Source organism: Artibeus jamaicensis, unplaced genomic scaffold, assembly GCF_021234435.1.
Source record: "Artibeus jamaicensis isolate MK-2021 breed Jamaican fruit bat unplaced genomic scaffold, CSHL_Jam_final contig_467, whole genome shotgun sequence".
Classification (NCBI taxonomy): domain Eukaryota; kingdom Metazoa; phylum Chordata; class Mammalia; order Chiroptera; family Phyllostomidae; genus Artibeus; species Artibeus jamaicensis.
The window spans coordinates 1,060,091-1,076,688 of NW_026521845.1; the positions used below are offsets into that span (position 1 = coordinate 1,060,091).

At 53.0% G+C, this 16,598-nt stretch overlaps 1 protein-coding gene across 1 annotated transcript in view; it reads right to left on the reverse strand.

Moving 5' to 3' along the window:
• The window catches only part of DISC1 (DISC1 scaffold protein), a 242,247-nt gene that overhangs the window by 42,376 nt on the left and 183,273 nt on the right, over positions 1 to 16,598 (reverse strand). Inside the window, exon 10 of the mRNA XM_053667294.1 lies at positions 16,007 to 16,067. Coding sequence (XP_053523269.1) covers positions 16,007 to 16,067 — 61 coding nt within the window. The remainder of the gene's footprint in view (positions 1 to 16,006; positions 16,068 to 16,598) is intronic.

The window sequence follows — 16,598 nt, forward strand, 5'->3', positions numbered from 1 at the left end:
GTGCACACACAGGCACGTATATGGCATGATGCACTTTATACTCTTTATTATTCTTCCCACAACTCTACTCTTCAGCCTTTTTCAACAACAGAAATAATGGCAGCAAACACTGACTGAGCACATGCCGAGTGTCACTTCACCCGCATCCTAGCCCTGTGCGGAGGGTACCACATTGTTCACATGCAGACAAACTGAAATTTAGAGAGATGGGAGCATTTGACCAAGGTCGCCAAACTGGAAAGTGTAGCCAAGGTGAGGAGTAGGTCATCGGACCCCATGGCCCACATTCCCAGCCCCTGTCTTCCCTTTTCCCCTACTTCCCCTCAGCCCGGGTTCTCCCAGTCACTGGCCCTTGCTCAGGCTCCTCCCAAACCCATCAAGTCTTCTTCTCTCCTGCTGCCCCTTCATCCAGCTCAGAGGCTACCTTCTCTGGAAGAACTGGCTGCCACTTCCTGCCACGCCCTAGATGCCCGTAGAAAAAGCCACGTGTCGGCCCGCGGTCAGACGGCAGCTCCTCCAGGGGAACCCAGGCGCCGACCCGACCTGTGCCGCAGCACCCAGCATGTGCACTCCACACAGAACCGCCCACAAGCCCTCCATGGGGGGGCCCCCATTCTTTGCCACTCTCCTGTCACCCTGGTGATGAGATGCATACTCCCAAGATCTTCTGAGTGGCCTCTCCTCACACCAGCAATGTGAACTTTCCCCCCTTCTCTGCTTTGTGAAGCTAAGCGAGCCAAAAGTCCATCAAACTATACTCATTATTTTCTAGCATTTGGATCACTTCGATAACCCAGTTTTTTCGCCTCCTCCATGTAAATATATATAGTATGTATTTATGTATCTCCAGGCAGCTTTTAAATGGAGCTGGAGCTGCCGCCCCCAGGGAGCTGCCCTGCACGTCTCGTGCCTCAAAGCTTTGCACGACATCTTGTGCCTCAAAGCTCTCTCTCTCACATCGATGTTTTCCTCTCTCCCTCCCGCTCTCTAAAAAAAAATCAATAAACATATCCTCAGGCAAGGATTTTAAAAAACAGGGTAAAATGACCTAAAGCAATCCTGTCCCACAAATAACTGTTTGCAAGGATGGCAAGAAGGCAGATATTATGACTACTGGCATGACCACGACCGAACGGAAAATCGAAGACACCGTTTAGAATTATCGACCTTCTATCAGCTTCTCTGCACCAATGGAAACGCCGTCCCTCTGCGGGAGGCACCGTTCTCCTTCCCTTTCCCACAACCCGCTTTGCCTTTGTCTCCAGACTGGAAGACTTTGGGCTTCTGTGTGAACCGGCACTTCCCAAGTAGCTGCTCTTTCAATGTCAAATAAATGCTTGTTGCCTTTCAGTGTGGCTTTCATTTTTAGGTTATCATCCACGTGTTCTATTCTAAGTTATGTTTCCTGGTACATATGTTCCTTATTTGAAAAGAAACTACTTTTCTGAATGTATAAAATAGATGAAATAAAGGTGGCCAGTTGAATCACAGCAAGGCTGGCCACAGCGTCCACTGAAGCACTTACATCTCCTGACGTATTCCCCTGTCTGTTCAGAGGGCAGCAATGCCAGGACGGCCCAGCAGGCAGAGCTGGAGTCAGGCTGCCCTCATCTGAGACTGGCTCACCCTCACTGTGGGCAAGCGACTCACCTTCTCTGTCTCAATGGCCTCATCTGTAAAGTAGGGATAATGACAGCAGTGACCTCACTGGCTTATGAAAATAAAATGAGTTAAAATATGTAAGCGCTAAGAGCAACGCCTCTGCCCACACTTCTCCTATCCCCACCACTACAGGGCTCCGGGATCAGGGCCCTGGCTGGCTGTGTACGCCAGCCCCAAATGCTGCAAGTTTACCCCTCATGGCCTGCTCTGCAAAAGTGCGGCGAGGCCCTTTAAATACTTTTCCTTTGCCAGCTGGCACAACATTGTTTCATCACTAGAGGGAGCTGGAGAGACACTCAGGGGGCAGGTGTTCTTCCTGGTTCCAGGGTGCTGGGAGCAGGCTGCTGAAAAGCCCAGGCACCTGCACCACGACTTCCCCAGCACCCACTCCCGAAGCACATGAACTTCCCCTAGTTCCCAACTCCTGCAGGGACCTGCAAGTGTCACCCTTGACAGCGAAGGGCACTGGGAAGATGTGATTAAGTTAAGGGCTTTGGGTTGGAGAGGTTACCCTGGACTTTATCCACTGGGCCCAGTGATGGGACCACGCGGGTCCTGGTAAGGGGGCAGCAGATGGTGAGAGGCAGAAAAGCAGCGTGGTGACGGAGCAGAAACTGGAGTGCTGTGCTCTGCAGGTGCGGGAAGGGGCCACGAGCCGAGGAAAGCAGGCGGCCATCGGGCAGTGGAGCAGGGAGGAGCAGATTCTCCCCTCCGAGACTCCGGGAGGGTCCGGCCCCGCCAACACCTTGGGGTTAGCCCAGTGACACGGATTACGGACTTTTGAGCTCCAGACTAAAAGAGAATAAATTTGTGTTTTTCCAGCTACTAAGTTTGTGGTCGGTTGTTCCAGCAGCAATAGAAAGCTAATACCGTGGGGAAGTGGACGGGAGTCGAGCTGAAACCAGTTTGGCCAAGTTTTTTAACAAAAACTTTTGAATTTGTGCGATGTGAACTTGGCGTTTATTATAACTTCTCTGGTCTTGGATGTGTTTGAAAATTTCCATAGTAATTAGGGTTTTCTTTTTCTTAATAGGGGAATTTAAATCAAAAGTCCATTTTTATGATACAGTTTTCAGCCCTGGCTGGTGAGGCTCAGTGGATTGAGTGCTGGCTACAAACCAAAAGGTTGCTGGTTCAATTCCCAGTCAGAGCACAGGCCTGGGTTTCGGGCCAGGTCCCCAGTAGCAGGGGGTGCAAGAGGCAACCACACAATGATGTTTCTCTTCTTCTCTCACCCCCTTCCCCCTCTCTAAAAATAAATAAATAAATAAATATTTTAAAGATACAGTTTTCAAATTTCATACACTTGTCCCAAACCCAACTCCAGAAAGTGCCAACACCAGTCTCACGGATCAAGCTATTAGGGAGGTTGAGACAAACCACCCTCTGGGGCGGTTCTATGGGGCCTGGAGCAGGGAGCTGGACCGCACGGAGCCTCGGCGCCTTGGACACTGCGCTTGATTTCACAGCCTGCATCTCGTGGGGTTGTCAGGAGGCCTCAGTGAAGTTACCCCTATTCAGTGCATTTTCCGACCCGCAGAAACTCTCAATGACGGTCCTCTATTGATACTGTCATTTCCAGCTTTCCGACAAACATTTCAAAAACGCCTCAAATCAGCCTCTCTTGCGATTATTGCGATTCTCTACAACATATTTGTGACATAAGCATTTGGAATCTCTTTAGATCACTGCTCTTCTGTTGTAAAAGCTGTTGCTTTTGTTTGATTGTTTTGTTTTGGTGGTCTCCTGAAATAAGGGGCCACAGAGGAAAGGTACCCCAGGAAGGGCGGCTGTGGGGACACCCCTCTCCAGGGAAACGGTGCCGGCCCTGCGGGCTCCTACTGTTCTGCCGCCCTTCCCCCCGGAAGGGCTGTCTCCCGGTCCTGGCTTAGCCTTCAGCATGGAACCAGGAACCAGAGCTCTCATTACCTGCACCACCGAGGCGAGACCTTGCTGCTCCTGCCCCAGGGCTGCCCCTTCCTCGGCAGCGGCTGCGACAAGGCTCAGCCAGCTCCCTCGTGGACAGACTCTCAGTGGCTGCTCTGGGCCCAGCTCCTTTTCGGAAGCACTTTGCTTTCTGCCCGCTGGCGGCAACAGGCCCCCTCGAGGGGCTTAAAGCTGGAGTCCAGGCTGATGCCCAGAGGCTATAAAATAATCAGCACTTTTTAAAACACCCGTTTTTCCTACGCCTCGAAGCCTCACATGCATCGAGGGCCCTGGAGTCACGTGTGTAGTTGGACATGGGACTCCCAGGCCCATTAAACACTTTGCACCAGAAGAGGACATCTGTGCCCTGGCTGGTGTGGCTCAGCTGGTTGGAGCATCGTCCCATAACTGGAAGGTCCCAGGTTCCGTTCCCAGTCAGGGCGCACGCTCAGGCTGTGTGGTCGGTCCCTGGTCCAGGCATGCGTGGGGCAATGCCAATTGATGCTTCTCTTTTGCATCAATGTTTCTCTCTCCCTCACACCCCTTCCTCTCTCTCTAAAGGCAATGCACAAATGTCCTCAGGTGAGGACTTAAAAAAACTTGCTCCAGAAACTGCAGAGGAGGAAAGGCAGTGTCCCCTGCAGCCCGGCCTGGTCCCCTCTCGCAGGGGCCACTGCACCGGGAAGGGCGTGCAGGCAGCCAAGGAGGGTCACGTAGACGCTGAAGGAGCTCACTGGTGAGTAAAGGCTGAAATATCTTCCAAGTTACCCCACAGGCTTCTGAACTTACAGAAGAAGACTCCTACGTGCATTGCTGTTGCCCTTGGATGTTATTACAATGCTACGCTAGACCGAAAGGACCCGGCAGAGAAGTCACTGGCTGACAAAGCGCAGTGTGGCCACGAGTGTGAACCAGCGCTGCCGCCCTTCTGATTATCTCCAGGGCTTCCTCGGGCTCCTCGTCACGGGGGGTCAGAGGACACGCACGCCCGCCGGACCGCCGTACAGGGCTCTCCCTTAGGACGCGCGGCTGTGAGGAGACAGGCACAGCAACTTCGTTAGCGGGTTTGCATTAGGCTTGTTCTTCACGTTTTTTGAGGACCTGAACGTAGGGGTGACATTGATTTTCACAACTTAGGAAAAAATACCAATAAAATGGCCCGATGAAAAGTGACCAAAAATGGTGATTTTAAAGGCTGTTGAGTTAATGTGACCCGGCTGTCAGGGTTGGAGTGTCATTGTGTCCTGGCTGTTGACTCCGACTCTGAGGACACGCAGAGGCTGCCTTGGGCCACTCTGAGACCACAGAGGCCACCCAGGGATCCTGCCCTGAGCACGGTGGACCACGGGTCCCTCCTGCTGCCACTACCCCTGCTCGCTCTGTGCACTCGGAAGACGGCAGCTCGAGAGGGCACGGCTGCAGAGGACACCATGCTGCAGACAGAAACACACGAGAACGAGGAAAAACAGCTGCTGCTGACTCAGAACCGCAGCAGCGGCAGCCACAGCTCTGAGAAGGGGAGCGTCGGCGGGGGGCGGGGGCCGCGCTGGGACTTGCCCGCCAAGGACTGACAGCTGACTGTGCTGCCTTGGCCTCTTGAGCCCTGGAAGCACTAAGTATTGTCTCGCTGCTGCTGTTACTCAGACCGCTACTATGTTTACCATGGCTGCCCGGCTTCACCCCGAATCCCACAGTCTCCTGGGAAAGAAACCCAGACTACACTGTTCCGGGCATGGCGGGGGGCAGCTGCGGGGCGGGAAATGCGTGTGAACACGCAGTCCACCCAGGTCTGAACCCAGGGCCGTAGAGGCGAGAGGAATGCACTGAGGTTCTGGGGGCTGTTGGGGACATTCGTGACGCGCAGCCTCCGAGGCCCCTGTCCCCACGCAGAAACGAGATCAGCGTCCATGAGCCACGTGATGCGGTGGGTTTGGGGGACGCTGGGGAGCCATCCCCGACCGAAATGACTCCCAGACCAGCAACCGCTGCACACCGCTGCCCGCAGACCTCCGCGTCCAGTCACGGACGTCTCCCAGGCATTTATTTCTTCTTCCTCAAAGACCGAGACCCGGACCTGGTGAGCCGCCCAGTCCCCAGCACGACCAGGGGCCAGGACCCGCCGCAGGAGAGAAGCGGGGCAGCCTGCTGAGGGTGCCGGGGAGGCCCAGGGGAGGACGCTGAGCCCCACGTCAGGACGCACACGGGCCTGGGGCCCTGGACCTGCACACGGCCACCAGTCTGCGGCAGCTGCTCTGTCCCGCCCAAACCGGGTAGGCGGTCTCGTTCCCTTCCCACAGCCGGGTTCAGGCAGAGCCGGCACCTCAGCAGGGACTCTGGGGGGTGCAGACCGACACACCCATTGGCCATTTTCTTAATCCGCCTCCAAAACCCTCCCATCACAAAGTACAGTGTCTGTTCCTAAGAGCCACCCTTGGAAAGGAGGGCACAGGCTGTGTCACCGGATGGCTAGTCCGTCTGCTTTCGCGAGTTCATCTTCCAGGGTTCGAATCTCTGGGTGTTGTCCTCTGAGTCCAAGCATCCCTGAGACAGAGGCCAGGCCCCCACTGCCTCAGCCACCACCTGGGGTCTGCACACTGGCACCCCGGAAAACAAAGGCGGGGCCAGATTCATTCTGAAATTGTGAGGATACACTTGACCAAACCCCTCCAGTGGCCAGGATTCCGACGCAGGTGCAGGTGCAGGTGCAGGCGCAGGTACAGGTGTAGGTGCAGGTGCAGGTGCAGGCGCAGGTACAGGTGTAGGTGCAGGTGCAGGTACAGGTACAGGTGCAGGCGCAGGTGCAGGCGCAGGCGCAGGCGCAGGCGCAGGCGCAGGTGCAGGCGCAGGCGCAGGCGCAGGCGCAGGTGCAGGTGCAGCATCAGCAGAGACGTCCTCCAGGTGAAGCTGGGCGCCCAGGCAGGCAGGACGGCGGGGCCGCTCACAGAGGGAACGCCTCTCCCCTCACACTCCAACGAGCCACACACACACGAGCCTCCCGACACCCAAGCGGCACTCGGGGACAGTTTCCACGCGGTAACTACAGGAGTCGACAAACGCCACCAACAAAACAAAAGCAACTTCCACTGAACGGCAATAAATCAAGAAAATGGTCGAGACAGGATGTCAGTTAGGAGACAGGCTGAGCTCACCTTCGAAGTGGGGTGGGGAGCAACACAGCTATCACAAGAGCACAGCTTCTGGCAGGCCTCCAGTGTGCTCCTGTTCCCATCTGTGTACGGAGCAATAGAGGACTCGCCCAGACAGACTGCTGTTTACGGAGCAATAGAGGACTCGCCCAGACAGACTGCTCTGTGAACTGCCACAAAGCCTCACCTTGGCGATTCTCTTCTCCTTAGTCCACTACTTTTATGATTTCTTTTGGGAACTTTTTTTTAAAGAAACACAACTGAAAGGCCCTGTTTTTGTGATGAATGGGAGCTATGGAATTATCTTTGGAAGCTTAGCATACAATTCAATCCCATCAAATGCTCGCAGCTCAAGAAATGTCATCTTTACATCAGCCGCAACGGAAGGAAAAACCCTGTTTTCTGCCTGAGGCCCTGTGATAAGGGATTTAGGCGCCAGGTGGGCTCCATCCACAAAGACAGCCCCGCACAGAAAGTGCCTGACACTCACTTAGCTTTGTCGCTAAGTCCCCACAGCCATTGCGTGAGTCAGGGTGGCTGGGGGTGCAGAGCAGGCGGAGAGGCAAAAATAGCAAAATGAACCAGAGCAACACACTGTGCATAAGATACCGTCTCACCTACACTCGCCCAGCCTGCTACAGGGCTGTCACCTCACTTTCCGTGACAAAAGGACACGGAGCAGAGTCCTGTGAGCAACCACGCACTCAGAGTGAGCGTCTAAGAAATTCCAGGAGGAGGCCTTCTTTGTATCAGTCCTGCATCTGAAGCTAACAGGTTCCACCTTGTTCACAAATTAAACTCATGCCACCCCGACAGCGCTTTCTTGAACTGTCTTCTCCTTTTAATTAATGAGAAATCGAATCTCTATCTGCCTCCTGGGGTTTCCACTGATACAGCAATTAACTTTTCTTTAAGATTTCTCAACTCCCGCCCTGGCTGGCGTGGCTCGGCTGGTGGGAGCATCACCCTCTACGCCGAAAGGTCAGGAATTCAATCCCCAGTCAGGGGCACACGCCTGGGGTACAGGTTTGGCCCCCGGTCGGGGTGCCTGTGAGAGGCGACCCATCAATGTTTCTCACATCAATGTTGCTCTCCCTCTCTCTCTCCCTTCCCCTCTCTCTCCCTTCCCTTCTCTCTGAAAATGAGCATGTCCTCGGGTGAGGATTTTAAGAAAAAGACAGCTCCACTCCCTCCCCGACTACATCAAAAACATTCAAGCAATAACGGTTTATTTTGAGTTTGTAAAAGTCATCTTACTTTGGACATTCCCTATTGATCAATTATCACTGCCGTTTCCAAAGGTGACAGGCACCTCGAAACCTGAGGTCTCGGAAGCACAGGGGCACACCTAAGGGGACGATGGGCGCCCAGGCTCACGGAGCACTGCGGACAAGACCCCCGCGTGACTGTCCCCCCTTGGTTCCATCTCACACGGCGACCTGCCACTGGACATCTCACACCACTGGACGTCTTTGTGCCTCCCGGACGAGACAGAGCAGAGAGCCATCCCTTGGCATCTTGCCGGGACTCAGGCCCCCCCCCCCACCCCCCTGTCGGCTGGTTTCTTATCTGATCTAGGCAGACAGAGGGTCTCATCACAGCTTCAAGCAGACAGACGTGAGGCTGACACGTACCAGCCCCGGAGTCTGCTACCAGAGCCTTCTGTTTTACGTAACCATCAGTCTCCTACTTTCTCCTCTGTCAGCCAAAGCCCTGGTCCTCCCTTTCTTATCTTTTGCAGGCTACTTTTTAACAACAGCATGTCCAACAACATGTTGTAGTATCAGTGACAAAGAAAAGGATGACAGGTGACTGAGACCTCCTGGCTGCACACACACTTCTGCTACCGTAGGTAGTTAATTAGTTATTAATAAGAAAGAGAGCGAAGGAAATCAGACATTGCGTTAATCAACTGGGGAGCGCACGTGTCCGCCCACGTGCGGGCCTCTCGGCTCTGACCCAGCCATCGAGAACCTGGCTTCTGCTTGGACCACAGCGCTCTGCCGCCGGACGCCTCCCACTGCCCCTGGTTCCCAGGGAAAGACCTCTCTCCTCCCGAGTCCTTCACCACACAAGCCTCGGGCTTTCTGTCTTCTACGCACCCTTCTCTCTAGGGCAACATTCTCACTTTCTCAAAGGAAAATATCAGAGGGAGAAAAGCAATTTTATTGGAGTTACTTTCCTGCAAAGTGTTCTGTCTGCAACTGACATGATATTTTGTCCTGGGCTCCACAAAGCGCCCGTACGTGGGGCCTCAGAGCTCCGTGAATCACAGTGGAGGTGACAAATTTTTCCCAGCCCCTGAGCTCTCACCCCCATTGCTGGGGTCTTTCCCAAACACTCCAAAAACCAGCCAGATGGGCTCTGAAGCCGGAATTCAGCTCCAGGAGCCTAGCCATTGGGTCATAGAAACCCTGGGAGGCACTCAACCTTTGTCACAGACATTAACAAGAAGTCAATGACCTCATTTCTCTCCCTTCCCACTCTCTGCTGGAGGTGCTAACAGCTGGCCACACCGGGGCCAGCAGAGAACTGCCAAGTGCTCAGATAGTCAACACAGTGTGCAGACCCTTAATGGAGGCTGTTAGCTGCAAGCAAACATCTCTCCTCACCCCCCAAATCACCAGGAAGGTAAGGGAGTCTCTCTGGATTCATCAAATAATTGGGGTTTTTAATGCATATATTTTTTGGTTTCATAATTGGTTTTTGGTTCATGGTGCCATAGCTGCTAAGGTAATAATAGCCAGCATTTATTAAGCCCTTATTATCTATAAGAAACACTGTTTCTTAATCTATTATTGGCCCATTTTAATGAAAGGAAAGGGAGTCTTGAAGTGATTTCTTAACCTGGTCACAGTCGACAGCTCGGAAGTGGCCAAACTCAGATACAGACAATCTGCTGCAAGAGCATTTTAAATGTAAACGTCTCAGCCCTGACGGATGTAGCTTAGTGGGCTGGGCATCGGCCTGCAAATTGAAAGGTGGCCAGTTTGATTCCCAGCCAGGGCCAGGGCCCCTGCTGGTGGTGTGCCAGAGACAGCAGACCGAAGTCTATCCCTGTTTCTCCTTCCCTTCCCCTGTGAATGAATGATCAATAAGATCTTTTTTAAAAAAGACATTTACTGCATGCATTAAAAGAATAAATAAATAAGTGTGAACATCTCGGGTTCTCCACAGTTGTCAGGGAGAGATCCCGTGCTTGTCTGAGGGTTGCTGCTTTTTCACACTGACACCTGGGGGAGAGGGCCCTTTCACACCAGCTCCTGCATCTGGGCTGCTGCTCAGGTGCATGGGGGGGGTGAACCCTGTCCCTTTGTGAAGGAGACAGCGGCCTGGCGGGATTGGGGTGCAGCTTCTGTTCTGGCCCTGAAGACTTGCCCAATGGGGGAACTGGGGTTCTAGAACCGGACCTCTGCTGCCTCTTCCTGAAGAAGTGAAGGCGGGCCTTCTCAGGTGGGCTGAGTACTCTGGACAAGAAGTCCATCATTGCTGAACCTGTCAGGGGGAAAAGTTCTCTCTGGGTAACTCTAGGTCCTGGAGTTCTCACCGAATGAGATAATCACAGTGAATTGTGAGGCAAATGCAGACCTATAACATTTATTACGGATGAAATCATTTACACATACATTTCAAAATGTTATATATATCAGTCCTCCTTCATTCAAGGTCTAAGATAGTATATCACTGTGGTATGAGTTGAGAGCCCATATAAACGTTACCAATATTTTCCCTACCCTGTTTTTCCTTCTTTTTTCTACTCTTTTATAATTCACGCCATGTTGTTACTTTTTATGCATCATTTTTTCTGTATGTATGTGTGTTTGTGTATTTAAGCATTATAATCTCAAGTATACTTAAGGTTTTCCATTTTGAGATGAAATAAAGTTAAAGTTAAATGGAAATAATGATTACATATTAAATTAATGATTATGTAGAACATTGTACAATTAAATGCTTTACATTTTCTTATTGGTTTGAATTTCAAAATAATAAGATAGTTAAGATTATCCTTCCTCCCGGAAAATTACACAAATAGACAAATTGCTTTGATATTTAAAAGTGGGCAAATCTAACCATGGAAATTTCCACAAAAACTTTTGTGTATATGATGTGTAGGACCAATTTATTTTGTTTTAGAATGGAAATGCGGGCTTGCTAAAAATAGCTGTCAATCAACCAATGAATGACGTCACCGAGTACTTCCTGTGTGCGAGGACGGACGCCCGAGCAGACAAATGAGGTGGGAAGGGCAAGAACACAGACGGAGAAAAAGGAAACCCGTTGTCCCAAGGCCGCGAGATCAAAGGGCGGGAGAGGGAAATAGGAGACCAGACGGGAGCCGGCCGGGGCCACCAGGAAAGCCCTGTGGGCCGCGCGGCCTCAAATGGGCTGTGAAGGATGGAATCTGGGTACCAGACAAGGATGGACGCCAGTGATGCACTTCCCAGTCTCTGCCTCCTAAAAGTGTCCTTCTGCTACTGAGAGAAGAAAGACGGAGAGACATAGACAGACAAGACAGTGCAGCTGACAGACAAGAACACAGAGCCCCCCGCTGGGGCGCAGGGAGGCGGCTCCAAGTCCAGGAAGAGAGAGAGAGAGAGAGAGGGAAGCCGAGAGCCTCTGTCTGCCCGAGAGGCAGACAAACACGGAAAGGGGTCAAGGCCACGAGGAAGCGGTGAGGAAGGCTCTGAGCTCTCCATGCAGAAGCGAGGGCTGGGGGAAGCGGTGACGTGCTGGATTACACGTCAGGAGGGAGAGGAGGAAGGCCTTCGTCGGCAACCAAACAGTCACCTAAAAACAGGAAAGACAAGTGACAGTGTCCACGTGCGCGGCTTTCCTTTCCGCGGCGCCAAGGGGAACAGTGTTCCCATGGCAGCCAGTTGCTTGTCCACTGGCTTCCACTGCTTACATTCATTTCCCTCAACAGCTTTTGAAACCAGTTCAATGGCGGTTGAAAATGGGTTGTTCCAGGTGCCCAGGAACTTCAAAACTGCCCTGCGTAATCTGGAAGAATGAGCGTACGTGAGGCACTTATTATGCTGGGCTCGCAGGGGGCCTGGGGGACTGTGAGTGGGGCAGTAATTAAGTCTCCCTGGCTGCAGAGACAACCAGGGAGTGACATGGGCGGGGCCGGGAGGCTGTGAGATTATTTAATGAGCTCGGGATGTGGGGACGGAGGGCCACCCCCGACACAGGTGGGGAAGAGAAATCCACAGAGTCTCTGCCCTTTGGAGAGGCAAACAGGAGCGTGATCTATTGCATCGAACTTATAACTCAGATGTTTTTATCAGTCCGTTATCTTCTTGAGAACCAGGCGTTCCTGCCCTCCTCAAGTTTTGCTGTTTCCCTGCCTCTCACTGACAGAGAGAGCTGTACGCCAGCTTCTCCCCCATTTCCAAGTCTCGCCCCAATGGCAGTTACACCCTGGAGGAGACGTGGCTACTCCCTGATCCATTCAATGCATCGTCACTGACAGGAACTGTCAAATAGAATGATATGTGTTCATTTTCCATTGCGACTTTGCGTGTTTATATATGCATAGATACATGTATATCCCTACAGATCTAGCTTTATACATGTATATCTACATCTAGATTTATTCTCATGTATGTTTTATGCAATAGTTTATGGGTGTAACTTATCGATTCAGGATTTTACTCTTCATCTATTTACAATTGTGCTCAGCTGATAGGCACCCTGAGCATGTAAAATAATGTAACCGAGATACTTTAAAGTGAATCAAATACTTGGCAGCTTTAACATTATTTGATAGTAAGTAAAATCACGGTTTTCAAAATATAGGTTTAAAAAAAAACTTCCTGAATCAGATTTAAATGCATGATTTGGATTATTAAAAGGCAAATCTAGTTGAAATGGGTACTGAGGGCTCCCCTTTGCTACTGGTCCCCCTTTTGTTGTGTACTTCACGGGATGCCCTCGAGGCGCTGACTGCATGGACCATCCCGACAGTCTGACTCCTCTGACTCTGCTGAGAGAGGGTGAGACGCAGAGCCCTCCCCAGGGCGTCTCAGTACTTGGGTCTCCAGGTCCCGGTGCGCTTTGAGACAAGAACAAAGTTACTCCTGTCAGTTCCATTGGTCTCCCAAAGCATGCCTGGCCAGACCCAAGGCTCCCTGGAGCACCGATGGCAAAGCGTGTCTTCTACAACCTTCCAAGGGAACCCGAGCAACCCACTCAGCTCTCACTTTCTTCCTCTTAAACCCCCGCGAGGCCAAGCAATGCTCCCGACTGTGGGAGCAAACAGCCAAGCTCTTCATCCGCGTCCATCCCCTGGCTTCAGTCGATGTCTTGCAATATTAATTGGGCTGTCACTAGGCTGCAAACTGCACCAGGTGCTAAAAGCAGTTCCTGTGTTTCAGAGAAGTTGGTTCTCTGGAAAGACGGGGCCTGGACAGGATCCTGCAGCTGCCACTGCCCCAGCCTGGGGGGAGGACAGGGCTGTCTCAGGAGGGAGCGCCTGGCCATTCTCACCCCTGCCCGCATCCGGTCTGGCCTCCTGCGCTGAGGCACCCAGAGAACTGCCTGCACGCAGCCCAAGACTCACGCACCCTGTGCCTGCTTCTCCGCCCGCTGCCGGAGAGGCTACAGAGTGGGGCTGCTTTTTCTCCTGTCCATTCCAGAGCGTCTACTGCACTGGCTCAAGCCAGTCGGAGCCCAGCCTCCTGCAGCCTGGCTGAACAAAGGAGGGAGCCCTCAGGGAGACGGCTGTAGGGTGGGCCAGCTACCACCCTGTCACCGAGACTCTGCTGAAGGACCCTCAGGAACGCATGCCTGCGAGTCACACATCCGCACGCTGGAGAGGCAGAGAGAGGCGGACGGTGGTGGGACATGAGACTGGGGGTCTCTGAGTTCGTAGCATTTGCTCGTCCATTTATTTAAACATTCGTTCAGCACACACTTGCCGGGCACCCCACATCACTGTGTGGCGCTGTCGAATCACTGAGGATGCATCTGGACAGACAGACACCGCCTTCCATGCCTGACCTGGAGCCCCTGGACAGCGAGGAGAATGACTCAGTGCAAGCTCATGACAAAGTCTTGGGGAGTCATGGGGGGCTTCAAAGAGGAGGCATCCCAAACGTGAGGGATGAGAAGGGCTTAGACGGATGCAAGGCTGCTGGGGGTGCAGCTGGGAGGGCCCAGCAGGGCCCACGTGAAGGGGTGGGCGGTGAGAACGAGCGCACCTGGGCGCAGGCCAGCGCCACAAGAAGCAGACCCTCCTGCAGGTTGCTTCTAATTCCCACATAATGGGAATGTGGTTGAACCACATGAAACTGCCATTTTTTCTATGTCCAAAAAGAACTAGTATCGGTAATTTCCCAGGGTTCGAGCTCACATTCCCCTGGATTGTATCTCCTGCCCAGTTCCTTCTGAAGTAGAAGAAAACACAGAAAAACCACAGCAGCACTGAGAAACACAAGCCAATTGGGACCACTGGAGCCAGGCAGCGATGGGTGACACTGAAGAACACGCAGAGGTCACGCGATGAAGAAAACCACAAGCCACAGGAAAGCGTCCAGGGCTCCTCCGCAGGCCAGCGGGGATGTGCAATGGCCGGTGTGCATTTTGGATGCTCACTGCAGACCAGCCGCAGAAAGGGCAACACTGCAGACAGGAAACACAAAAAGCAGCTATTCCCATCCCTCGTGAGAGGAGACAGACCCCCCTAGCGTGAGGGTGCAGGCACGAGCACCCGAAGAGGCAGACTGGCAGGACTCGGTAACTGACTCTACGCGGGAGGGAGAGAGTGTGAGCCGGTGGCGCGAGGGTGGCGGACCAGGAGCGCAGCCTCGGGCTGGACAGGCAGAGGGAGGAGCTGGCTGGGAGGGAAGAGGCTCAGTCCCGAGCCTGGCGGTTCCCACAGTTCAGATGATAAGGGCAGCGAGGATCGAAAGAAATGCGAGGCCAAGGGAATCGAGGCGGGCTGACTGCCGGCTGCAAAAGTGCTCCAAGTTCAGGGTTTAACAAAACCCAAACACCAACCCAAGGAAGGCCGTGCCTGTCCTTCACGCTTACAGCAGAGGAAACAAAAGGTGAACACGTACCTGAAGTCAGGTAGGTGACAGTGCCCAAGCTCTTGGGGCCTCAACCTGCTGCCCAGTAACCCCGTGGAATGTGGTGGGTGTATGGTGCTTATGGCTCAAAAATGGTGGTCAGGGTTAAGATCGACAGGGACATGCAGAAAAGTGCCATGGAATGGGAAAGGCAGATGCACACTCAGAACAGGGCACCCGGTCCAGGTGAGCATCCTACTTTCTAAGGAGGAGAGGCATTTCCTCAGCGGACACTTCTTACCCCACGGTCTCCACTGACCACCTTTGTCATAGGCCCTCCCCACATCCGGGGGCCGAGGCAGGGAGGTACCAGGCAGCGGCCAGAAGGACTTGCTTTCCAAGCATTAGAGTAAACCCTGCAGCCCCTGCCTGCCCCACAGAGCAGAGCAGAGCTCAGCAGCACAGCCCCCCTTGACATCTCTGAAGGGAGAAGCAGTATGTCAGCGGACGGTCCATCTCAGCAGACAGAGGTCTAAGGCACAGCCTACGACGTAAAGACTTATGTAACGATTTCCAAGGTAGGAGCAAAACAGTCTCCACGAATCCTGACGACGCTCAGGGAGGCAGCAGCACATTTTACATGCTCGGACTTGTTTCCTTAATCAGAAGCAGGTCCTGGTAGCTGGGCTTTACCCTCAGGAGGACATGTCCACAGAAACCAGACACATCTTGACGGGCCAGAGGGTCCCTGACGGGTCTCAAATTTGAATACCTAACTGGGTTAGAATTTTTTTTACAAAAGCCACCAGGAATTGTCACGCTGGTTTTGAATTAGGATTCAAAACAGAACCTAAGGTGTGTATGCTCACGCTGTTCCCAAGTATGTAGAAGCTGGGTCGGAACGGTGAGACGCACCCCCTCAGACGAGAAAAAGAAAAACAGTCCACAGTGTGCAGCGTGAACCTAAGAAACCAGAGAAGCTTCTTTTTTCTTAGAAAACATGAAAACTGTCTGTGATCTCCCCCAGACACTTGTAAACATTTCACTCTATTTACTTCTTACAAGAGCAGGGCTGGGGGGTGTTTGTGTGACGCCCACCTCCTCCATGAAGGATCCAAAGGACTCCTTTTTCGTGTTTTTTCCTTGTTAACTTATTATAGAAGTGGGCTAGCTTTTTTCTTCGCTCTCACTCAGCATGGTTAGAATACGGAATCCGGGTGGGTCGCGGCGTCGGAATGAAGGCACCGCTGTCCTTACCTGCGCAGTTTGTCCGCGAGCACGTCCATGTACTTCACAGCCTTCTCCTTCACGCTGGTTTCTGCAAAGCGGAAACCAAAGTTGAGGCAAAGCTTGAACAAAGCCCAGAACTACTCAATTCAAAGCCAGACAGACACCAAAGGGTCTCGGTCAGGCCAGTAATGATGCCGAGATCCCGTGTTGGGAAAACACTTGAACCCACTGGAGTGACTGCAGCGGTCAGAGGTGGAGCCCGGCCCAGAGCCGCCCCCGCCCTGCGCTGCTAAAGGCAGCGCGTCCGGGCTCTGGTGTGGACCCCTCACGCCCTGAGCCTCTCCCCTTTCCCACCGCGGAGCCAGGACCTTGGCCGCAGGGCATGGGAAAGAGGATGGGAGCAAGGAGCAACTCCCTTCCTGTGGCAGCAAGGGATGGCAGAGCCTTTCCCTGGAAAACCACAGACCCAGGATCCCGCCAGGGAGCAGACGGCAATGACCCAGCTTCCAGAGCTGTGAGTTCGGCTCCTACCCAAGCTAAACTCAGTGCCCGGCAGTCACCAAATGCAGAAGGAATGGGTGACTGTTATGGCCCAGCAGACCAAAGAGGCTCTCTAGTA